We start from the raw sequence: 25,561 nt of genomic DNA, 5'->3' as shown, positions 1-25,561 counted from the left end.
CTGTGGTGAGTCCCTGTGGAGGGACAGTGTGCTGTTATACAAGCAGGTATATAATGGTGATTCCTGCTGATGTTATTGCAATTTAAGCTTGTTCTGAGTTTTTTTCCATTGCAAAGCTGTAGCTAATTTCTACCAACCCCTCATTTTTTTCCCCAGAAGCACTTCATACTAGAGAACCTAATACACTAATAGTATGTTGGAGAAAAGAAGCATCAGGGTACAGTCATGGTCTGCTGTGTTAGCCCTGCAAAGGGAGGAGAGGAACTTTGTGTCTGGCCGTTGTTGCTTGGTAGCACAGAAGCATGGAGAACCTGGAGGACTGAATTCCTTGCTGCTCCCAGAGATGGTTTTCTCTAAGTGGAAATGGACCCTCTGGATCTCTGATTTAAGAAGCAGAGCCCCCTTGCTCTTGTCTAGTCAAGCCTGTCCTTGTCTCTAAACTAGGTACTTGCCACCACCTCAGTGTCCCATCTCCTTGCCCTACCTTCCTCATACAATGAGTCTCAGTTCTCCTTCAGTTCCATGCCCACCTAGTCTCTCTCTGTTAATCCTTCACCTGCCTCTGCCATTTAGAATACATAGAATAAACCAGGTTGGAAGAGACCTTCAAGGTCATCGCGTCCAACCCATCAACCAATCCAACACCACCTAATCAGTTAAACCGTGGCACCAAGCACCCCATCAAGTCTCCTCCTGAACACCTCCAACGATGGTGACTCCACCACCTCCCCAGGCAGCCCATTCCAATGGGCAATCACTCTCTCTGTATAGAACTTCTTCCTAACATCCAGCCTAAACCTCCCCTGGTGCAGTCTGAGTCTGTGTCCTCTTATTCTGGTGCTGGCTGCCTGGGAGAAGAGACCAACCTCTGCCTGTCCACAACCTCCCTTAAGGTAGTTGTAGAGAGCAATAAGGTCACCCCTGAGCCTCCTCCTCTCCAGGCTAAGCAATCCCAGCTCCCTCAGTCTCTCCTCATAGGGCTTGTGTTCCAAACCCCTCACCAACTTCATTGCCCTTCTCTGGACACGCTCCAGCAACCTCCTTCCTAAACTGAGGGGCCCAGAACTGGACACAGGACTCGAGGTGCGGCCTAACCAGTGCAGTGTACAGGGGCAGAATGACCTTCCTGCTCCTGCTGGCCACACTGTTCCTGATGCAGGCCAGGATGCAATTGGCCTTCTTGGCTGCCTGGGCACACTGCAGGCTCATGTTCAGCCTACCATCAACCAGCACCCCCAGGTCCCTCTCTGCCTGGCCGCTCCCCAGCCACTCTGACCCCAGCCTGTAGCTCTGCATGGGGTTGTTGTGGCCAATGTGCAGAACCCGGCACTTGGATGTGTTCAATCTCATGCCCTTGGACTCTGCCCATCTGCCCAGCCTGTCGAGGTCCCTCTGCAGAGCCTCTCTACCCTCCAGCAGATCATCTCGAAGGTCTTTTCCAACCTGGTTAATTCTATTCTATTCCATTCCATTCCATTCCATTCTATAACTCCTGCCCCCAGCTTGGTGTCGTCAGCAGATTTACTGATGATGGACTCAATGCCCTCATGGTTTGCTTAAGGTACTCATGGTTGGCATTTCTTCAGTGTTGACTGAAGAAATCTGTGTGGATGCAGTAGGTACATTCCTAACATTTATTAAATGTACTTCACTCATCTTAACAAACTCGATTCTGCTTTGATATTTGTCTCCAGCTATTTGCAGGACTGGGCCAGTCCATGAGAACCAGAGAATGAAAGTGGCTGTAAAGAAGTGAAATTGATGAGGTGGTTTTCACTGCCCAGAGGAGACATTCCCAAAGAGAAATGTCAATACTGGAAAAATTAATTGCAGTTTTTTCAGTTTTCAGTCACCTCCTAATGTAGTGAGCAAACAAATTGTGGCATAGATGAGAAGATATGTTATTACATAATAGACTTACTTTGAAAGCCTTCCTGTAACATCAAAAGTGGTGGCTTCTGTTTGTATCTCCAAAGATTCAGGGCATGAACCAGAGGGAATGCTGGGTTTATTTTTACTTCCCATTTCATAGGCAGAAATTACTGCAGCCATCTGGCCTTTTCCTGCTCACACTGTGTCCTCTTTGTTTTAACCAGGGAAAAGTAGTTTGTATGCATGCATAGCCAATGCCCAGTGTGGTCTCCCAGAAGCAGGAAGTCAGTTCAGATAGGTACAATTAGGCTCTTGTGCTTTGCATTAGCACTGAGACCCTGTGCCTCCATGAAACACAGCCTTCAGTCCCCCAGTTAGTGCTGGTAACAGCAGCTTATAGTTCAACAGGTAAAATAGTGTAGAAAATCTTCTGGCCTCCTCTCTCAGATCCAGACTCATGGCATACTTAATTCTGCAGAGTGGCAATCCCACACTTCTGTCCTCACTGCCTCCAGGGATGTGTTGCCCTCAGTCATAGCCTTGGGCTCTGGCCCATCAGTTGTGCAGCTGCAAGCTCAACCCTGCAACAAAAAAATTCCTTTTGTGGGAGCAGTGAGCTTGTGGGTAGTTGTGGCACTGTTAGATCCAATGCAACAGAAGTAAAGGGAACATGCATCTGGAGAGAGGATTGAGTAGGACCACAGCTTTCCAATGCTACTTGCAGGCAGATGAAGCTAAATGCCTTGTGAAATTTCTAGCCCCTGAAACAAAAGATAATGATAACAAATAATGGTAAGGATCACAAACAGGAGGAAAGGAGTGGAAAGAGAGGGAGAAGAGATAAAGGGGAAGAAAGAGGGGAGTGGCTAGGAAATCAGGAAGAATTAGAGAAAAATCAGATGGTGTATTGACAAGAGTGGCAGCAAACTGCCACCAGGAAAACACCTCTTGTTGGGAAAGATGGAGCCTTCAATGATTGAGCCTCCTTTGCCTTCAAATGTGATGCTTCAGTCTCAAGAAACAGTTCTTCTCTCTTTCTGGGCAGAATTGGAATGCCACTGCTTTGTAAGAAGTCCACAGTAATAACCTGGATGCTGAAAGCCAGAACTTGTGGCTTCTATAAACTCTCTCTGGATGAGGCAAGGGAAGGAAAGGCACAGGCACAAGCACCTGTCCTAAGAAGCATTTATTGCTGAACAGGCAATAAATAGGCTGGTGAGAAGTCCCTCTAAAGAGAAGCTGGCACAGCAGTGACTATGCTACCTCAGGATGTTGGTTCATCAGTGGGAGGCTAGTCTGGATGTGGCTTTCATAACCCCTTAATCCTGAGGTCACAGATTTCCTTTTACTGCGGCTTGCTTCTTCCCCACAGCGCCACGCAGCTCACTTGTAGTTCTCCCGTTGCGACAGCAGGTGGCGCTGGAAATGCAGCGTGGCTTAGGGTTCGGCCGTCCTCTTGACACCAGCGCTTCCAAATGGAGGTATTCCTTAAATCCCGACGTGATTCATTGATTCCGTTCCCTCAACTGACTCTGAATTGCTGAAATCCCCATACAACCCTTCCAGAGTTCACTCATATCAGTCAAGCTGCAGGAGCCAGGAAAATTTTATAATAGCAGTGTACAGTAGAGTGGAGTGGAGTGGAGTGGAGTGGAGTGGAATGGAATGGAATGGAATGGAATGGAATGGAATGGAATGGAATGGAATGGAATGGAATAAACCAGGTTGGAAGAGACCTTCAAGATCATTGTGTCCAATCTATCATCCAACACCATCTAATCAACTAAACCATGGCACCAAGCACCCCATCAAGTCTCCTCCTGAACACCTCCAGTGATGGTGACTCCACCACCTCCCCGGGCAGCCCATTCCAATGGGCAATCACTCTCTCTGTGTAGAACTTCTTCCAGTCTGAACCTCCCCTGGTGCAGCTTGAGACTGTCCTCTTGTTCTGGTGCTGGTTGCCTGGGAGAAGAGACCAGCCCCCGCCTGTCTACAACCTCCCTTCAGGTAGTTGTAGACAGCAATAAGGTCTCCCCTGAGCCTCCTCTTCTGCAGGCTAAGCAGCCCCAGCTCCCTCAGCCTCTCCTCAGAGGGCTTGTGCTCCAACCCCCTCACCAACTTTGTTGTATTCTGTGTGGTGGAGCAGTTTCCTACAATGAATTAGTTTGGTGGGTGGGTTTTTATTTCTTTTCTTTGTCATTAGAGAGTTAAATTAGTTATCTACTTAATTAGTGTTGCAGTTGAGAACGGCAGGAAATAAAGGTATGCCAGAAGTCCCAGTAGCTGAGGCACAGATGTGAAAGTGTTTTCCTGTGAGTCTGTTTTTACAGCCAAGAAAACCTTTGGTTTTGCTTTGTTTTCTGCAGCTGTTTAATGCTGTCAACTGCCTGGCAAAAGGGAATGCCCGGCTGCTTGTGCTGGGCCGCAAACACATGCTGAGTAACTCTTCAAGTTGGAGAAAAGAGCTTATGATGGAGATGCAGAATAAGGCAGACTTCTTCTTTGCTGAAAATATGTAAGTTGAAGAAAATGGCTAAATGTAATGGAGATTGACACCTGATTTATGTGCATTTTGTTATAGCCTTTAGTATTAGTGGCATCTCTAGCTCTGTGTGTGGAAGAGAAACATACAATACATAATACCCAATACATATTAATGCATTGTAAAGAACTTAATCACCTGGAATCATGTTGACACCTGTAATGTTTATTAGGATTTGCAACTATTAAAACCACTGCTGAGACCACAGTGTCCTGAACTTATGGAACACCTCACAGCATCAGTGTACAGTCATGGTCTGCTGTGTTAGCCCTGCAAAGGGAGGAGAGGAACTTTGTGCTTGGCCATTGTTGCTTGGTAGCACAGGAGCATGGAGAGCCTGGAGGACTGAATTCCTTGCTGCTCCCAGAGAACCACTGCTCCCAGTGGACCCTCTGGATCCCTGATTTAAGAAACAGAGCCCCCCTTGCTTTTGTCTAGTCAAGCCTGTCCTTGTCTCTAAACTAGGTACTTGCCACCACCTCAGTGTCCCATCTCCTTGCCCTACTTTCCTTATACAAGAGTCTCAGTTTTCCTTCAGTTCCAGGCCCACCTAGTCTCTCTCTGTTAATCCTTCACCTGCCTCTGCCATTTCTTCTGTGATCTTAGTTCCCAGAGCTTCTGACCCAGTTCTTTGTCTCAACAGCCAAAGCAAGTCTTTTCTGTCTGCCTCCTTGTTTCAAATCTATTTTACTTCATCTCCTCTCCACTTGTCCCTTGTTCTCTTTGCTATTGAATCTCATTGTTTTCTTTCCTGCTATCTAAGCACCAACAAAGGGGACACCATTACCCGAGGAAAAAGATCCTTACCCATCTTGTGTCTTGTCACTTACTATTCCAGTAATCCACAGCAATCAAAAAATGGTTTCAAGCACAGTTCTGCTCCAGATTCTCCAGGTATAGGCTAATTCATGCCCACTATAAATGTATTTTTAGAGATTTTTTTTCCCCTAAACCTGTTTCAGTTTAATATCAGCTAGTGTCAAATACATTTTTCAAATAAGGTTGGACTAGATGATCCTTGAGGTCCCTTGCAACCTGGTATTCTATGAATCTATTAATGTAGATACACTCATGGATTTGTGCTGTTGCCCACATGGCAATTTACTATCAGTTGTGATGATTGTATTCCACAAAGCTCTGGGGCTATGGTTATGAATTTTAGCAGTTCTGTCTCCCAAAGCATTGTATTGTGTGGTGGGTCAAAATTTCCCCCCCTAATTTTACATTTGCCAGAGCAGACCAGTTGGAAGCAAATGAAAGCTGCATTTACAGGCAAAACTACAATCTACAGTGGAAGGCAATGGATATGTACAAAATATAAAGCATTTACAATATTTACAGGTATTTACAATTAATAAACAGCACAAGACCCCACCCCAGTCAAAGACCAGGGAAAGCTACTAGCTTCTCCCTCTCTGCCTCCCCTTTACTGCCCTGTACAAAAGAAGGGACAAGAGAAAGAAGCAGAGAGGTGTTAGACTTAACCAAAACAATGCAGCCAAAGTCAAGCAGAAGCAAGTGAGTATCTCTCCCAGAGCGAAGGAGCGAGAAGAGAAGAGATTGTTTTGGTACAACCAGTTTTAGTCCCTTATCTCTCCCAGTGGAATTGTTGAGAAATGTCATTGTTTTCCTTTTGAAACCCAGCAGTGATTTATTTGCATTTGACTACTTTCTGTTCAAGAGCTGTGAAAATTTTTTTAAAGGCATAGCCTAAAACTACCACATATTGTTGAGTTTTGTGGCAGAAGGTTAGATCACCTTATTAACAGATTGTGATAAGAGAGAAGAATGCCCTGTGTAGCATACAATTAACTTCTGTTGCACTGCAACCTTTGATGGTAAGCAGAAGGTGTTTGTTTTACCAGGGAACTAGAGCAGGGATGGCAGCTTTCAGGGCTGCTGATGAATAGGTCCCAGATCAGCGTTTGATTCATTTCCTGCAACTGCTTGTGAATGACGTCAGTCTTTTCCATTTGTTTTGCTAAGCTCTGAAGATGACACCTTCTTGTTATATGCCACTCTTCAGTCAGGCAAGCATTGCAAGTTTGTTACTAGAGACTTCCTCCGGGATCACAAGGCTTGTCTTTCCGACAGCGTGACGCGGCATCTGTTCCGTAAGTGGCAGCGTGGACACCAAATAGCCTTTTACTCATCTGCAGAAGGAAATCATATCAATTTTCTGGTAAGTTTCCTGCTGCAACAAGAAAGCACAAAGAGCATATTCATTAAAGATCCACAGCTTCCAACTCTGGAAGCAAAAGATTCCTTTTGGAACCCAAGAAGCAGATTCATACTCCCAGGCTCAAACCTCCCATGTTTGAGGAAAGGTCACAAAGCATGCCACAAACATGACAACTGTCCAAAAAAACCCAAGAAAGGCTGCCTAAATGTTTGAAATGCAAATGTACATGCCAGTCTATGTATACAAATCTCTCCATTGCCCTAAGTGCCAGTGTTTTCATTTGTTGTAAACTTTGAAACAGCTTATTCTGCTCTGTGCCACTATTACAAGAAATCACGCTTCTAGTTTTACAACAGGATTGCTTTCATCTTTAAGACACAGGAAAAGGCAGGTATTCAGTATTTACTGTACTACTAACCTATGTATCAAGTTTCATGTAGCACAACCCAGAACAGTCAGGTTTATAGGTAGTATTCAGCTGCAGAAATTAGACTTCCAGGCATGGTATCATCGTATAGCACAACACTGCTGTTACTGTCTGGGAGACATGTGCCCTTGTGAGCCATGAAGAGTACAGTAATAAGAATGCAGCTGTTTTAAAAGACTTTTCTAGGGACAAATTCTTCACATGACATTGCATACCATGCAGGGTTTTGTTATCTGGTCTGCCTACATCATTACTAAATGCTTAAAGGAATACTTCACCTGTGCAGACTCATTTTCCTGTGGCTTTGGTTAAAATGGTAAAGTAACATTGAACACTGCAAAACAGGCTTATAAGAATGACAGCCTTCCATTCAGTATTGCCATATATACAGTTCTTTTTATGGAACCAAATACTGAATGTAGGGTTAGCTGAGTAACACAGCTTTAGCTGCACCACCTTTCTTTCTTTTGTATGAAAAGGCTCGTCATTTTCACATCTTAATTCCCATACAAGTGATTGGAATGATGCCATTGCCAGTCAGAACTGTCTTCTAGGTGATGCTGGAAGCAGTCTTGGGAAAGTAGACTTCCAAGACTATACACACAGAGCATGTTCTGAGAATCATATCTGCCAACCAGTCATGTTTCTTTTGTAGTTGTGTTACATATGTTGAGTTGGTATGCTTGTGACATAATGGACCAGAAAAACGGTTTGCTCTATTTATTTGACTAGAGACTGTTGGAAGTCTTACTGATAAAGCCTTTTCTTACATCCTCCTCAACACAGACCAAGTCCATTCTGTAAAGAAGTACACTAGAAGAATAAATGCAAGATGTAATTAGCATAGAATTTCTTAGAATAGAATTAACCAGGTTGGAAAAGACCTTTGAGATTATCAAGTCCAACCCATCACCCAACACCATCTAACCAACTAAACCATGGAACGTCATTAAATCCTATCAGTTCAAACCTATAAACTCCACATCCTGAGTTAATTCCTGTATGATTTCACTTACCTGAACAGAAAAGCAATCATTTTGCTATTTCTAGAAATTGAGTGCATTATGTTCAGATCATTATTGTCTGGGGGTTTTTAACCATCTATCACAGTATCACAGTAGTATCACAGTATCACCAAGGTTGGAAGAGACCTCGAGGATCATCGAGTCCAACCTGTCTCCACAGACCTCATGATCAGACCATGGCACCAAGTGCCACGTCCAATCCCCTCTTGAACACCTCCAGGGATGGTGACTCCACCACCTCCCTGGGCAGCACATTCCAATGACGAACGACTCGCTCGGTGAAGAACTTTCTCCTCACCTCGAGTCTAAACCTCCCCTGGTGCAGCTTGAGACTGTCCTCTTGTACTGGTGCTGGTTGCTAGAGAGAAGACACTAACCCCTTCCTGGCCACAACCACCTTTCAGGTAGTTGTAGAGGGCAATAAGGTCTCCCCTGAGCCTCCTTTTCTCCAGGCTAAACAATCCCAGCTCCCTCAGCCTCTCCTTGTAGGGCTTGTGGTCAAGGCCTCTCACCAGCCTTGTTGCCCTTCTCTGGACACATTCAAGTGTCTCAATGTCTTTCTTAAACTGAGGGGCCCAGAACTGGACACAGTACTCAAGGTGTGGACTAACCAATGCAGAGTCCAGGGGCACAATGACCTCCCTGCTCCTGCTGGCCACACCATTCCTAATGCAGGCCAGGATGCCATTGGCCTTCTTGGCCACCTGGGCACACTGCTGACTCATGTTTAGGCGGCTGTCAATCAGCACCCCCAGGTCCCTCTCTGTTTGGCAGCTCTCAGCCACTCTGACCCCAGCCTGTAGCTCCGCATGGGGTTGCCGTGGCCAAAGTGCAGCACCCGGCACTTGGGCTTGTTAAATGCCATCTATAATGACTCCTAGACCAGAAAATACCAAAAGACTACCAAAAGCGTAGTTTTTCCTCCAGTACAGAATTTTCTTAGTGTAAGGAAATAAATGAGAGTTGTTAAAAAGATGAATCTCTGGAGATTTCTGAGGAAGGTGTTGGAAATTATAACTACCTGTCACTGCTATTTTAGTAACATATAAAACCATGTTTCTATCTCTCTTTATCCACCAGCCTGCTCTCCGTTATGACTGTGTGGTGCAGACTACAGGTGACACCTGGCATATCCCCTATAAAAACAGTTTTGAGGAAAAATACTCCTATCAGGTACCAAGACAATGGCTCTGCCTTCATCAGAAGCAGTGAAGAATGTAATTGCACAAGATGAAGACGCTGGGTTTTTGTTGTTGCTAACGAGGAAAACTCAGCAACACAACTACAGGATTACTGTGTAACTGCATTTTGTCAAGATCATTCCTGCAGTAAGTCTGTTAACATCAATGGCTGTCCATCAGGAAAAAATTAGGCCCATCATTTCCATCTTTTCAGCTGATTTCTGTAGCCTAATAATGTGATTTGAATTAAAACTTGGGTCTTCCTCTTAACATTTCAGGTTGTGGTGGGTTTCTCTCATGGTTTTTTTTCCTCAAGCTTTTTACCTGTACTGAAATTCATAAACTCTCAGCTTCAGAGAAATTAAGCAGAAATTGCCAAGTGTCCTCAAAATTTGTAGGGCTGAGCTTACAACAGTGCCGCTAATTGTCTGCCACTAATAAATGGAACTAAGAAGGCCAGAGAGTATGTTTACCATTTGCTAGACAGACGTAGCCCTTAAGACTTCCACAGACTAATCAGAATTCATTTGGTCACCCAGAAGGCAAGAGATTTGTTATAGCAACACATACAAAGAGTTTTGTTTAGAAAAGTAAGGAAGCAACCAGTGGGATGTTGATGACTTTCACACTCTTACAGGTGCTGCCTCTGACAAGATTCCATGTCACTAGAACAGTTTGCTTAAGGAAATCCATGGATGTTTTTAAACAGAAATTGATGATAACTATAAATTCTTTCAGGAAATAATAGGACAGGAATGAATTTTGTAAAGAGAGTTCTATAAAACCTGTCCTAAGTTATAAAGCAAGAAAAATAGTTTGTATTACAGGAAAAGTGTTGTAATTTATTATTTGGAAGTGTGTATCGTAGTATCAGTCAGGGTTGGAAGGGACCACAGGGATCATCTAGTTCCAACCCCACTGCCATGGGCAGGGACACCCCACACTAGAGCAGGCTGGCCAGAGCCTCATCCAGCCTGGGCTTAAACACCTCCAGGGACGGGGCCCCAACCACCTCCCTGGACAACCCATTCCAGGGCTTCACCACTCTCATGGTGAAGAACTTCCTCCTCATGTCCAGCCTGAATCTCCCCACCTCCAGCTTCATTCCATTCCCCCTAGTCCTATCACTACCTGCTATCCTGAGAAGTCCTCCCCAGCCTTCTTGTAGGCCCCCTTCAGATACTGGAAGGCCACAATTAGTTCCCCTCAGAGCCTTCTCTTCTCCAGACTGAACAGCCCCAACTCCTTCAGTCTGCCCTCACAGGAGAGGTGCTCCAGCCCTCTGATCATATATGGTAAACCAGATTCATTTATTACTCTTACCACTTGAGTGCAAATCTTTCTCCCCAAACCTCACAGAAATGCCACATTAACTCAGATGAAATACCATTATTTTGTCCCATTTGTCTTTTATGCTGAATAATCCTCCGTTTGAAACTGAACCGTGCAGATCTTTTTGTATAGTACCTGCAGTTCTGAGCTTTTGCAGTGTCCCATGACAAGCTCCCTCAAGACTCTTGGCACTCAAGCATGGCCCCTGCTGTTTTTTTCACATTAGAGAGCAATCCTGGCACTTGTTCTGTGCTCAGCATCAGTCTGTACAAAAGGAATTCTGGGGGGGGGGGGGGGGGGGGGGGGGGGTCAGTGGCAATAAACCTGAGAGCCAAACCAAAGCATACTGACATCTACCAGCAGATATACTTGCCATCCACTACTGCTTATACAATGGTACAGTAAAAATGCATGGGTTTTTTATTTGTCTGATGGTAGTTTATTAGATTAATGGGTCCATGCTGAATGACAGAAAGGCAAGTCCTCCAAACATTGCAGCAATTTATACCCACAAAGCTATGGCAAGAGACACTGATGACCCTATGCTAGCGTGATGAGTGAAGAGAAATTGAAAGGACCTAACACTTATCTTAGCATGCCACATGCCTTGGAGACAGAGGCATACTGGCAAGAGAGACCTGAGGAAGGCTGAACTGATTCAGTCTGCACTATAGCTATTTTGTGAATAACTTCATCTCCAAACTCATCCACTTACTGCTTGCTGTGTTAAAAAGATGCCAGAACAGTCTTCCTCAGGATCCTGCAGCACAAGCTTTGATTCTCATACGGTTATCAGAGGTGATGAACACTAAACCAAGAGTAAGTGATTGCTCCTCTGAAGCAAAACCATACTTTGGGAGCTGACAAAATTGCTGCATAGATGGAAGAAACTTCTGGAGGTTATATCCTTGAAGTGGCATGACTAACACTCCCATCATGTCCATGGCATTGAACAACTTTAACTCCTTCCTTGGTCTAAGTCAAATAACTGAATATTTGATTGCAAACACTTAAGGACTTCCTCACTTTTTTGGCAATTACACTGAATGATTGATAATTGCTTCCATTTTCCTGTTCCCTTTTTCTCAAGAAGAAAAAAGAAATCAGTGTTATGAATGGAAGAGCTCTGTATATGGAAGGACTGTAAAGGTAGGAATCCTCAGCCTGGAGAAACAGGTCTTAAGAGATGCAGAGGTCATTAAAAGCAGGAGTTTTGTGGAGGGAATGCATAGGGATCGATTGTTTGCTGTCTTCCAGTAAAACAGTGGTGTCAAACAGTGCTGGCAGATAGAAGTTTCAGATAAAAGGGGAGGTTTCAGATGAAACCACACAAGGCATTGTTATGCTGAGCAACTCTGCCACAGCATGTCATGGATGCAAGAGGTTCATGTGAGTCCAAAGGGAGACCAGCAAGCAGACACCATCTCTGCATTGGGAAGTCCCTCCAGATAACTGGAGGCTGGGGAAAGATTCGGGGAGTAGATCACCAAAGGATCTCTGTAGTCTTAATAACTTTCCTTGAGCGTCCAAACTCTGTCGGGCCCAGCAGAGCTGTTCTTGTTTTCATGTTCTCTGTCCCACAGTGCTTGCATCACAGCTTTAAACATTTCACACTGTCCATCACAGCGTTTCCCTAATGGAAGGGGCTGACTCTGCGCCTTACAATAACAGAGCAAGACATTTTATTCTCCCATAGCATTAATACAAGTAATGAAAAGTGGACTTAAAAATTCAAGAAAGCAGACTTTTAGCATATGGCATAAACAAAAAGCACCCCTGATCTGCTATCAAAAAAAAGAGGCATAAGCTCCCTCAATAATTTAAAATAAGAGGAGTGGATACCAAAATACAGCTTTTCCATTTCGTTTAATGACTGACTTTAAAAAAATTCCTTCCCACAAAGAGCAGGGGAAATCCAGGATGCTGAAAGGCATTTTGGGGGATTTCCCTTTGTACTGGACACTGATAAAAAAACTCTTTCAAACATCACGGTACAATGCAGCTGCAGCAACAATTACTTGTTATGCAGATCTTAAAAGACCCTTTGTGAGGTCAGGGTTATTTCTCTGCTTTAAAATCGTACTCGTTGAAGAGAACACGTGGAACTCTGTTTAGAAGATGAAGCGGGGGGTTGTTTTCCTGTCAGGACAGCTCATGACGGTATTTTTCTCCTGTTTTCCGACATTTCCGCGGGTACTCTCTACAGCACGTCGAAGATGTTTGCTTGCTGTTTTCCACGAACCACAAACCACTGCATCACCCGACAGCTGGCAGTTCCCCAACTACCCTGCGGGCCCGCCCGCTGCCTCTCGGTCTCCACCCGCCTTTTCCCCACGCAACCGACGGGGACGGGCTCTCGACGCCGCGGTTACATGCGCGGTGCTAGGGTGGTCTGCATCCTGCTCACGACGGGCGTGTCGCTACAGGACCGTCCCCCACGGGCACCAGCCGCAGCCCCACCGCGCATGCCCCGGGCGCGCGAGGGGGAGGCGGCCGCGCCGCGGTGCCGGGGCATGCGCGGTGGGGCGCCGGAGCGTGACGGTGCGCGGGCCCCGGGTTGCGGCGCTTGCGCGGAGCGCGTGCCCCGGAAGCGGTGCGGCGGTGCCTGTCTGCCGTGCCTGCGGCCCTCCCGTTCTGAGGACCTCGGCCGCGCTCGCCGCCCCTCCCCGTGCCCGCCATGTCCCGAGGCTCCAGCGCCGGCTTTGACCGCCACATCACCATCTTCTCGCCCGAGGGCCGCCTCTACCAAGTCGGTGGGTGTCCGGCCCCGGGGATGATGATGCTGCTGAATTGCCCCGTCACGGGCCTGGCCTGCTCACGCTGCCGCCGCTTTCCGCCGAGCGGGGCTGCAGGCGGGTCGCAAAAGCAACAGCCGAGCCTGGCTGCGTTTGGGGAGGGGGGAAGCGTGGCACCTTCATTGTTTGGGAGTCTCGGTCCTCGCTCTGCCTGCTCCAGCGGCGTGCGGGGAGAAGCCCAGTGCGAACCTGGAGCAGCTGCCACCCCGGGACGGGTGCCTGGGAAAGGGATGCTCGTCTGAGATAAGGAAAACGTAGAGCTAGGGTAGGCTCTTTCGAGTATCCCCTGCCACAGGGAAAGACCTCCTGTGATTTCGTGGTATTTAGCTTCACATGCATGGAGGCCCAACTAACGCCTATCCAGAAACTGTTTATTGTCCCTGAAGTCATTATTTCCGTTGATTTTGGTAAATTTCCTACCGTTGTGTTTTGGAATCGGGGAACTACGGTAACTCGTTGTAATGGGCCTTGAACTGCTGGAGTAACAAAGTCAGGGTTTGGTGATAACCCATGCTGTCTCTGAATGCAATGTGTTGTGTACATCATGGCCTGTGAGAAAGCAGGCTTCATTCTGCAATTGTAGTGCAGCCTAGCTGCTGCTTTTGTAGGTCCCTGAATCCCTCGTTCATATTTTTACAGTGCATCAAGTTCTGCAGAAGAACTTCATGTTGCTTGTTTAGCAGAACACTCTGTCACAGCATAGTCAACTTGCAGTTTAGCAGGAAAGTTCGTTGAGAGCATTACTGGAGAACTGTCCTAACAGAGCCAGATTAATTGTTTTAGCAGCATCATTCTGATGCCATCTTCCCCTAGAGCTTAGTGGCTCTTTCCCAGGTGCAGTGGCTTCATTGTAGGTGTGTTGCATGAGGTCCATCCATCCATCTGTTTTCCAGGAAGGGAGGTTGCAGGGACCAGACTGCATGAGTTGGCTATGGTAGCCACGTTTCTTTTGTGTCTGCCCTTGGGTTTTTTTCTCAGGAAGGTGGCTGTGGAATGAGTTTCATAGAACAGAATTGAATAGAATTAACCAGGTTGGAAAAGATCTTTGAGATCATCAAGTCCAACCCATCACCCAACACTATTTAATCAACTAAACCATGGCACCATGTGCCTCATCCAGTTTCTTCTTAAACACCTCCAGTGATGGTGACTCCACCACCTCCCTGGGCAGCACGTTCCAATGACCAGCCACTCTTTCTTCCTATCATCCAGCCTAAACCTCCCCTGGCACAGCTTGAGACTGTGTTCTCTTGTTCTGTCACAGGTTGCCTGGGAGAAGAGACCAACCCCCACCTGGCTACAACCTCCCTTCAGGTAGTTGTAGAGAGCAATAAGGTCTGCCCTGAGCTTCTTCTCCAGGCTAAGCAACCCCAGCTCCCTTAGCCTCTCCTCATAGGGCTTGTGCTCCAAACCCCTCCCCAGCTTTGTTGCCCAGCCTAGTCTCAAGCAGCCCATTCTCTTTGGAGCAACTAGCAAAGTACCTTGTGTGGGTGTCTATACACAGGTAGAAAGCTATCTGTGCTAAATACCTACTTGTGGGTGGTGTCTTATACCTGGAATGTCTATAGGGCTAGTATGCAACTTGTGTGGTAAGTGTTATGGGTAGTAGGGACAGTGCCTACTCAGTGGCTCTGTGTTGGAAGAGTCATGGGCTCCAGCCTTCTGTTGCCATTAAAAGAGGCTGCTTGGTCTGCATTGCATTTCTGTCAGTTTCTTTGTGGTATTGCTAGTTGCTGGGAATGATTTCTGCATCCTGTAGCAAAGAGGAAACTAAGCTTTGGTTCTCTACCTCATGGATGTATGTATTCATTAGGTTAATGTATGAGAAATGTCTAATACCTCCATGTGCTTTACTGGTGTCTTAGAAACAGATGTCTGCATGTGTACCTGAGAGCCTCTGCACACAACCCAAAGCTGACTTAAAGATATTTTAAGTACCTGTGTACTATGGGATGAAAAATACATAGGTATGCATAGTTAACAGAGTCACAGGACAGTTGAGGTTGTAAGGGACCTCTAGAGGTTAATTGGTCCAATTCCCTGCTCAAGCAGGACAACCTAGGGCTGGTTGCCTGGTACTGTGTCCAGACAGCTGTTGACCATCTCCATGGATGGAGACTCTACAACCTGTCTGCGCCATCTGTGCTGTGCTCAGTCACCCTCACAGTAAAAATGTGTTTCCTGATGCTCAGATAGATCCCCCTTTGTTTCAGTTTGTGCCCATCACTAGGCACCACTGCAAAGAGCCTAGCTCTGTCAATTTGCATTACAGCCTCTCTTCAGATACTTGTACACATAAATAAACAAGCATTGCAGAGCCCTTGCCTGGGGCTTCAAAACATGTGCTGTAAACACATGACAGTCTGCCCTTCCACAACACTGACTTGGCAGATTGAGCATCAAGATTCTGGTATTGCAACACTTGTTATGTATTTTGGATTATTCCTCTCCCTTTTGTGCAGTGTCTTCCATAGATTTGAATACAGCTTTTAAAGCAGCTGAGTTTCTTGATCCTGTTGTTTTAGAAGGTAGCTTTAGCAATCTGTTGCACTGTTAGTCAGATATGTGCTAAATTCCAGTTTCAGTCACATAGCTGAAAACCAATTCATTTATGTTTTAGCTACTGACTGAAACTTGCCTCTTGTAACCAGGTATTAGGAAGTTCTGAATGTTTACCATCTATTGCCAGATAAACTATTTTTAAAGTACTTTCTCTGAGGCTTTTGAAAGCAAAGGTAATTTTATTGTATCAATCATGCCAAGAAAGTCTTATTTCATTCATTTATCTGAATAATGCTCTTTAGTTGGCATGTGCTTATGTTTCATTTTTCAAAGGGGAATAAAAGCATTTCAGTGTTTGAATGCAATCTGAGAATGTGCTGGTAAGGTTAAAACTCCCCTTTTATGCCTAGTCCTCTATTTAGTTTTTCATCTGTATCAGTTACAGAGTCACAGAATGGGATTCTGTTAAACTCTACAAAAGCAAATGGCCTGCTTACAACAATAATAATGCTTGAAATCCTAAACTTCTGCATGTTAAAAATCTCCTGTAAGGATTTACAGTCACTGTAGGTTAAGGTTGGACTGGTTGGGTCAACCTTTTTTGTTTCAAAACAAATTCTCATGCAGTTCTAACGGAACAGAAAGGTAAACTATTAGAAATGTCTGAGAGAAACAGGGGCAGTGAAAAGAGTCAGTGACTTTTAGTTCCCATCAGAAAGTTCTTGTGTGCATGGTACTAAGCCCTTAAAAGACACAAAGAGTTGCACAAATACTTGTTCAAATGACCAGAACTTGGTGAGATTTCTGTGTTGGGGTGAGATGTTTCAGAGTCAGTTGTTCTAATTGACATTTACCTGTTTTTACAGAATATGCATTCAAGGCCATAAACCAAGGTGGACTGACATCTGTAGCTGTTCGTGGGAAAGATTCTGCAGTGGTTGTAACACAGAAGAAAGTACCTGTAAGTAGTCTGGGTTTTGGAGGGCAGGGGGCAACTGGAAGGAGATAAACAAAAAGGTGGGAGTGAAACTGAAACACTGGTATTGTCTTTATTAGCATTGACATGTATTGTTTAAATGGAATGTCTGATGGTTCTGCTTATTGCAACTTTTAGCTCTCTTCGGTGCTCAGTTGTTCATTTCCTCACTAAGTACTGTAATAGTGGGTAAGTCATTCTGCCCCTGTACTCAGCACTGGTCAGGCAACACCTTGAGTACTGTGTCCAGTTCTGGGGCCCTCAGTTTAGGAAAGATGTTGACTTGCTGGAACGTGCCCAGAGAAGGGCAACAAAGCTGGGGAGGGGTTTGGAGCACAAGCCCTGTGAGGAGAGGCTGAGGGAGCTGGGGTTGCTTAGCCTGGAGAAGAGGAGGCTCAGAGGAGACCTTATTGCTCTCTACAACTACCTGAAGGGAGGTTGTAGCCAGGTGGGGATTGGTCTCTTCTCCCAGGCATCCAACAGAACAAGAGGACACAGCCTCAAGCTGCGCCAGGGAGGTTTAGGCTAGATCTTAGGAAGAAGTTCTTCCCAGAAAGAGTGACTGGCCATTGGAATGTGCTGCCCAGGAAGGTGGTGGAGTCACCATCACTGGAGGTGTTTAGGAAGTGACTTGATGGGGTGCTTGGTGCCATGGTTTAGTTGATTAGCTGGTGTTGGATGATAGGTTGGACTCAATGATCTCAAAGGTCTCTTCTCTTCTCTGTAGTTGTTGAAGGGTTAAAGCTAAAATACAAAGTTAGTCCTCTTATACTTCAGCATGCATACTTTACTGTGGCTGGTATGGGCTGATTTGTTCTGTGGTATTTCCTCATTTCTTTAATTCCTACCCAGAAAATGTTAGACTAATAGCATGCAGAACAAGTTTTCATGAGTGTTGTATCACAGTGGTGATGTATCATTGACAAAGAGGGGGAACTATTTGCGTTTGAATGAAATAAGGGCCCAAGTTGTTGTATTTTGAGTTCTTAAAGTTTCTTCAGAGGCAAAAGGAGTTTGATGTTGGTCATGCTCTAGCTGTCATCCTTTTCCAGATAGTCTGGGTTTTATCTTCCCTCTTCTATTTCTTTCTTCTCATTCCTATAGCCATAAATAGTGGAGAGCCTGCAAGACAATTTTTAGCTGCTAGCTGACTCCTTGAGGCTCTTTTGCAGACACCAGATCATCCAGGGTCTGTCTTTTTGTGTACTCAAAGGACGGCATTTCCTATTAGATTGTTTCTGTTTCCTCTTTAGGACAAGTTACTGGATTCCAACACAGTGACTCATTTATTCAGAATTACTGAAAATATTGGCTGTGTGATGACAGGAATGACAGGTATTTATTTCTCCATCTTGCTTTAAGTATCTGCAGTGTATCAGATTTTTTATTTAATGAAATTTGCCAGCTTTACATCCAAGAAGTCAGTGCTCCAGGAGGTTTGTTCCAACTCTCTGGTTTTGGAGAACTTAACCTACTTCTGATGCATATATTTAAAGACAACTTAGAAGTTGAGCCTGGTATCTGCATTCTCATGCAGTGTGAGGAGTAAATGTGGCACATGTTCAGCTGAATTTGTGTTCTTTCTGTGTAGCTGACAGCAGATCCCAGGTGCAGAGAGCCCGCTATGAGGCTGCTAACTGGAAGTACAAGTATGGCTATGACATCCCTGTGGATATGCTGTGTAAAAGGATTGCAGATATTTCTCAGGTCTACACACAAAATGCTGAAATGAGGCCTCTTGGTTGCTGTAAGTATGCTGTATGAAATGGATCTTTTCTGTTTATTGTCTGAGCTTGCACCTTGAAGCGTTGCAAATTCTCACCCACTTTCAAATTGTGTGAGATAAGGGTGTCACTGAAGGAGTAAGAGGGATAAAGAGCCAACTGAGAGACCAGTGGTGAAAGTCTTGAACTGGAGCTATGATTTTACCACTAACTCAGCATTTAAACTGGAGTAAATGATGTAGCCTCTTTGAAATGTGTGATAGTATTTCACTTTAGCTTTTGTGGCCCGGTCTGTTTGCACTGCACAGTGATGTCAGTGAATGGGAGATGCTGTTTTTTATGGGTAAGTATCCCTGTTAGAACAGATGTGGAGAGTGCAATTATGCTCCTGGCTTTTTTTATCTAAGTACTATGTATAGGACAAAAATCTGCCTGGTTTTTGCTCTTCATATAACCCTATGATATATATATAATGAAGTGCTTAAAAAGCATTTCACTTGCAAACATGTCTACACCAGTCATGTTTTATAACAGCAAATGCAGCTTAAATAAAGATGTGTGTAAAGCTGGGGGTTTTTCTTTGTAGACATTCCTGGTCATCTCTGTTCTGAGGTTGGTTCTGACTTGTTTTTCTCTCACATTTGACTATGAGCAAATTACAACCATAAGGTTAGGCTGTCAGTGAACTGGGATAAATGATAATGTTTCCTCAGTTATTGTTTTTCATGAAACACTCAGAATTTCTCTGTTGTTTTCTTGGTTGTTTTGTTGGGGCTTTTTTTTGCACTTTTAAGGAGAACAGTTTCAGGATTGATGAATCACTTCTCATCATCATAGCAGGCAGTGGCAACTTGTCACTAAAGAAGTAACCTTCAGGGTTGCACCACAGTTTCCATGATGAAGAAATTTTCCTGTGTTTAAAATGTTGAGGAATGATTATTTCTTTCTTCCCTTGACATTTCCCATCCCCTGATAGTACTGGAAAGTAACATTTTTCTATTTTTGGTCCTTTTTAGTAACAGCTGCTCAGAAGCTTATCAGCTATAACTGCCAGTTAAAAATTGGGCAAGCCTCAAGTGAAAACAATTTCCAACCCTGACCTTGTTCTGTTGGTGTTTGGGGTTTTTTTTGCAGTTACTGCTTTGGAGTTATTTTTAATACTGAGTTAGTATTGAGAGTATTGAGTATTGAAATACATAGAAATACATAGAATAAACCAGGTTGGAAGAGACCTTCAAGATCATCGCGTCCAACCCATCACCAATCCAACTCCGCCCAAGCAACTAACCCACAGCACCAAGCACCCTGTCAAGTCTTCTCCTAAAAACCTCCAGTGATGGCGACTCCACCACCTCCCCAGGCAGCCCATTCCAATGTGCAATCACTCTTTCTGTATAGAACTTTTTTCTAACATCCAGCCTGAACCTCCCCTGGCGCAGCCTGAGACTGTGTCCTCTTGTTCTGGTACTGCTTGCCTGGGAGAAGAGACCAACATCTGTCTGTCTACAACCTCCCTTCAGATAGTTGTAGAGAGTAATAAGGTCACCCCTGAGTCTCCTCTTCTCCAGGCTAAGCAACCCCAGCTCCCTCAGCCTCTCCTCGTAGGGCTTATGTTCCAAACCCCTCACCAACTTTGTTGCTCTTCTCTGGACTCGTTCCAGCAAGTCAACCTCCTTCCTAAACTGAGGGGCCCAGAACTGGACACAGTACTCGAGGTGCGGCCTAACCAGTGCAGTGTACAGGGGCAGAATGACCTCCCTGCTCCTGCTGGCCACACTGTTCCTGATGCAGGCCAGGATGCCATTGGCCCTCTTAGCTGCCTGGGCACACTGCAGGCTCATGTTCAGTCTACCGTCGACCAGCACCCCCAGGTCCCTCTCAGCCTGACTGCTCTCCAGCCACTCTGACCCCAGCCTGTAGCTCTGCATGGGGTTGCTGTGGCCAATGTGCAGAACCCGGCACTTGGATGTGTTAAATCTCATGCCGTTGGACTCTGCCCAACTGCCCAGCCTGTCGAGGTCCCTCTGCAGAGCCTCTCTACCCTCCAGCAGATCAACTCCTGCGCCCAGCTTGGTGTCGTCAGCAAATTTACTGATGATGGACTCGATGCCCTCGTCCAGATCATCAATAAAGATGTTAAAGAGCATGGGGCCCAGCACTGATCCCTGGGGCACACCACTGGTGACTGGCTGCCAGCTGGATGTGGCACCATTCACTACCACTCTCTGGGCTCGGCCCTCCAGCCAGTAACTGGTGTTGAGTATTGAACTGGTATTGAGACTGTACTACTGCAAATCTAGAAGTGGGGGGGTCAACACAGATGCATTCCAGTGATGTGACCAGCTTGTGTTACTTGAAGCATGTCCAACTTTGAAGCCCACCTGACTAAGTGCTTTCTAGAGTCAGTTTTACGTCCTGGTGTTCCCACATTTCGTTTCAGTTGGGTTTGTTTTTGTTGTTGTTGGGTGGTTTTGTTGTGTTTGTTTGTTTCTTTAAAGAAAAGAGAACAAAAGGGATGCAAAGCAGTGTTTCTCAGGATTGCAGTCAGGAAATCTAAAGTTGACCTTTGATTTTTTTAAATATTTCATAGGTCTATAGAATGGTCTGGGATGGAAGGGACCTCCAGAGGTCATAGTATCAGTCAGGGTTGGAAGGGACCACAAGGATCATCGAGTTCCAACCCCCCTGCCATGGGCAGGGACACCCCACACTAGGTCAGGCTGGCCAGAGCCTCATCCAACCCGGTCTTGAACACCTCCAGGGACAGCGACCCAACCACCTCCCTGGACAACCCATTCCAGGGCTTCACCACTCTCATGGTGAAGAACTTCCTCCTCACATCCAGCCTGAATCTCCCCACCTCCAGCTTCATTCCATTCCCCCTAGTCCTATCACTACCTGAGATCCTGAGAAGTCCCTCCCCAGCCTTCTCATAGGTCCCCTTCAGATACTGGAAGGCCACAATTAGGTCCCCTCAGAGCCTTCTCTTCTCCAGACTGAACAGCCCCAACTCCTTCAGTCTGTCCTCATAGGAGAGGTGCTCCAGCCCTCTGATCATCCTGTGGCCCTTCTCTGGACATGTTCCAGCATGTCCATACCCCTCTTGTAATAGTCCAACCCTCTCTGCAGTGGGCAGGGGCATCCTCAACTAGATCAGGTTGCCCAGAGCCCTGTCAAGCTTGAGTATCTCCAGGGATGAGGCCCACACTATCTCCCTGGACAACCTGTTCCAGTGTGCCACCACCCTCATGGTAAAGAACTTGTTCCTAACATCCAATCCAAATCTACTCTTGACTGGTTTGAAGCCATTGCCCCTTGTCCTGTCACTACAGGCCTTTCAACATTCTTGTAAGGTTGCTTTCTGGTGGAAGGCACATGTTACTAGAACTACTTTTTACACTTTTCATGTGTCTCATAATACTCAGGATGTGAATTGTAGCTGGGTTAACTTTGTATCTGCATTAAACTTTTGTATTCCCTGACTTTGTGGCTCTGCACACAGAGCATGGCAAAAATGTTTCTCTGTTTAATGTGTACCCTTCTTTGGGAATGACAGAAATCTAGTTTGCACTGAACTGAGCTGCACACCTGGTAATGAAATGCTGGTAAATAATGGCAACTGAAAGTGGAAAACACAGCTCTAGGTGTGGGACTGCTTCCCAACAATGTGCATGCATGTTTTTCCCAGGAGAGGAGTATCTAATCTATTCTTCAGTTGAATGGAATTGGAGAAAAAAACTAAATGAACTCTTTTTTTTCTCTTCAAGGTATGATTTTGATAGGTATTGATGAAGAACACGGCCCTCAGGTGTACAAGTGTGATCCAGCAGGCTACTACTGTGGATTCAAGGCCACAGCTGCAGGGGTTAAACAGACAGAGTCAACCAGCTTTCTTGAAAAGAAAGTAAAGAAGAAATTTGATTGGACATATGAACAGACAGTAGAGGTAGGCCAGCAGAAAGAAATGAAGATTTGTTGAAGTGTTTTTAATAAATGTGCTGTGTGGGGCTTGCAAGATAGAGGAAGGCAGTTAGGTGTTTCCTGTTTTCTTACAGTTCTGTATTGCTGCAGAGCAACTATTCCAACCATAAAATCTGGTGAAGGTATTTTGTAAATGTTTAAATCATCATCTAATTTGCTTCTGCTTTTCACTAGCTGGAGCAGAATCTGTGATTGTAGCACTCCCACTGTAGCTGGTTGTTGGTGTTTAGGAGGAGAATTGATAGGGCGCTTGGTTGCATGGTTTAGTTGATTAGGTGGTGTTGGATAATAGGTTGAATGTGATGATCTCGAAGGTCTCTTCCAACCTGGTCTGGTCTATTTCTGTTCTATTCTGTTCAGTTCTTCCCTCTCCCTCTCCCTCTCCCTCTCCCTCTCCCTCTCCCTCTCCCTCTCCCTCTCCCTCTCCCTCTCCCTCTCCCTCTCCCTCTCCCTCTCCCTCTCCCTCTCCCTCTCCCTCTCCCTCTCCCTCTCCCTCTCCCTCTCCCTCTCCCTCTCCCTCTCCCTCTCCCTCTCCCTCTCCCTCTCCCTCTCCCTCTCCCTCTCCCTCTTTTGTAGAGTGGGCTTTTTCTAGCCAGAGACCCAGAAAGGGATTATCTTAACAATGGGAAACTACTTGAAACTTTTCAGCTGAGGTTTGGAAGCGAAAGGAAATAAGACAGGAAGGAGGTGTGGTCGTTAATGCAGAAAAACTTTAGTGCTTTCTGTTTAATGATAGGGATTTTTTTTTGTCATCTTTTAGACAGCAATAACATGCCTGTCCACTGTACTATCCATTGACTTCAAACCTTCAGAAATAGAAGTTGGTGTAGTTACAGTGGAAAATCCTAAATTCAGGTAAGTGATCAGCGTTGGTAAAGCTTGCTGCATTTCTCTGGTTATATGCAATTAGTTTTTACTTCTTGTGTCGGGGTAAATTGAGAGAGAGAATGTCAGAAGCTCAAGTTTTGGTGTGCTTTATTTGTAACTCTTAAAAATATGTAAAAGACATTGGTTTAAAAAAAAAAAAAAATCAATCCCAAACAATATAGGTTTAAAATGGTTGTCGTGGCTTAAGGGCTGCAGCAGGGAGAAGTGTCAGCTGTTTATTGGAAGTGTATTGCCTGATGTGGTGATTAAAGTGTAAGTTACATCTGGGCTAGATGATTATGTTTTTTTTCATGCTTAAAAGAGTAAAACTTTGTGCTAATATCTGGAATCCAATTCCAAATCATGGCCGTGGCAACTAGCACAGTAAAGGCTGGTTTCTGTGAAGGAAAATTTAGCAGCTACCTTAATTTTTAAACTAACTTTCAAAGTGCAATCTTGAAATCACTCTTGTTTGTCTTGCAACTGAAGCAGCTTTTGGCATCTCTAGTATATAATCAATAGATCAAGAATTTATGGGTCAAACCACTACACCTGGCCTATTTAAACTTGCTGAGATTAAAAGAGTCTGGATTTAGAAGTCACTGCAATGATTTGGAACTGGCCAAACTTCGACTTTCTGAGTACACTGCATTTCCCACTAGCAGGAAGGCAGGACACCTGCAGTTTCCTCCCTCTCTGTTACTGCTTGAATCTGCACTGTGAATTGCTTGAATTGCACTATGTGCTGCAATGTTACTTGACCAATCCACCGAGACAACACCTGCAAATATTCCTGCTGAGCACTGTACCTCCTGTCAGAGTGTACTTGGCAGCCTCCTTGCAGCACAGTGTATAGCTGCAGAAGCATTCAGCAAATGAGGGAGAGGAGGTTTGGGGGCTTTTTGTTAATACAAAAGGACTTTCTAGGTAGGTCTTGCCTAAACTTGGGGTGGGTCTGGATTGCTGCAGAGGAGTTCTGTTGCTTCTGCATTAGTCCAGCTAAATGGGGAAGAAAAGTCCTCTGATGCTTTAGTGTAGCTACTGGCTAGGTGGAGATGGGAGAGAAGCTTCAAACCGTTGGATCCTACAGGTGCAATCTTTCGAGTGTTTCCTGATGTCTTTAAAGTTGGCATGGTGAGGATGAGTGGTCTTGCCTTTGATGGTGTGGGTATAAGGTGACAGAACAGCCTAGCAGTTTTGAGAAGGCATGGAGAAGCCTTTCCTACTGCTGCTCAAGGGTCAAGTGCTAGCTTTCTGCCAATCTTCATTTGCCTCTCCCATGTCCTTTTCTGAAAGGATGGATAACAAGCAGAGGGAAAAGGAAATGAAAACCTCTGTCCCCCTTGAAGTGATCACGCTAATTTCCATACTCATTCTTCTCACCCAGGTCCCAGCTCACAAATACATTACTGATGAGGAATTGCCTGTTCTTTTTCTATCATTTATTACCTCTTTGTTCTCCCAAGCCTCTGATTCTTCCTTTATTTTTCAAAAAGAATTGGGATGTCAGCCTGGCAGTGGGACTTTAAAGGGCTGAAAGATGCATTGTGCAAAACTTATTTGTGTAGATACTAGGCTGTAATACTGAGCTTAAGAGGAAAAAATCATTTAAGCTATTTAAGATCATTTTTTTTTGTTGTTGTTGTTCTTTCAGGATCCTTACAGAAGCAGAGATTGATGTGCACCTTGTAGCCCTGGCAGAGAGAGACTAATTAATTAGCATTCCCATTTCCATTGTCTGTGCTTCTGGCCAGGATGTTTGGTGTAAAGAAAACAATAATGGCTTTAGATTGTGGGTGGAAAACGGTGTTCACTGTATGATGTATTTTACTCTGGACAAATAAAACAGAGGTTTTTGAAATACTTGGTGTCTCCTTTTAATGTTTGAGGGGGGGATTTAAACTTTTTTACTTCTATGAAATTCTCATCAAAAGACTTGATGACTCTGAATGTTTCTGTGGTGGCTGCTTGCCTGTTAGTAGAGTTTTAAGAGACATACTCTGTGCTGTATTTTTCATCCAGACTATTTAGCTCCCAGTGTAAAGTTTCCTGCTGGGTTATGGGATGAGTGTGTCTTGAATTCCTGAAGTTACATGTGTTCTCTTCTTGCCTTGATCTGGAAGGGTTTACAGCTAGTTTTAACTGTGGGGAA

At 45.0% G+C, this 25,561-nt stretch overlaps 2 protein-coding genes across 2 annotated transcripts in view; both read left to right on the top strand.

The window, feature by feature from the left end:
• Positions 1-9,484, top strand: part of PRORP (protein only RNase P catalytic subunit) — a 50,151-nt gene extending 40,667 nt beyond the window's left edge. The window contains exons 5-7 of the mRNA XM_009902989.2: positions 4,242-4,390; positions 6,404-6,599; positions 9,132-9,484. Of these exons, the coding sequence (XP_009901291.1) occupies positions 4,242-4,390; positions 6,404-6,599; positions 9,132-9,263 (477 nt within the window). The 3' untranslated portion in view covers positions 9,264-9,484. The remainder of the gene's footprint in view (positions 1-4,241; positions 4,391-6,403; positions 6,600-9,131) is intronic.
• Positions 9,485-13,127: 3,643 nt separating this feature from the next.
• PSMA6 (proteasome 20S subunit alpha 6) lies at positions 13,128-25,255 on the top strand. Its single transcript, XM_009902977.2, has 7 exons — positions 13,128-13,317; positions 16,728-16,822; positions 18,091-18,172; positions 18,429-18,584; positions 22,329-22,507; positions 23,303-23,397; positions 25,064-25,255. The coding sequence occupies exons 1-7, from the start codon at positions 13,242-13,244 to the stop codon at positions 25,119-25,121; spliced, it is 741 nt and encodes a 246-aa protein (XP_009901279.1). The 5' UTR covers positions 13,128-13,241; the 3' UTR covers positions 25,122-25,255.
• The last annotated feature ends 306 nt before the right edge of the window (positions 25,256-25,561 follow it).

Source organism: Dryobates pubescens, chromosome 5, assembly GCF_014839835.1.
Source record: "Dryobates pubescens isolate bDryPub1 chromosome 5, bDryPub1.pri, whole genome shotgun sequence".
NCBI lineage: Eukaryota > Metazoa > Chordata > Aves > Piciformes > Picidae > Dryobates > Dryobates pubescens.
This window is presented reverse-complemented; position numbering and strand designations above follow the sequence as displayed.

Bases quoted from the DNA above. Each gene is read 5' to 3' on its own strand.
- PSMA6 (XM_009902977.2), top strand. From the start codon at position 13,242: ATGTCCCGAGGCTCCAGCGCCGGCTTTGACCGCCACATCACCATCTTC. The intron at 16,823-18,090 runs GTAAGTAGTCTG...TTTCCTCTTTAG, and splicing joins TAACACAGAAGAAAGTACCT to GACAAGTTACTGGATTCCAA. The intron at 18,173-18,428 runs GTATTTATTTCT...CTTTCTGTGTAG, and splicing joins TGTGATGACAGGAATGACAG to CTGACAGCAGATCCCAGGTG.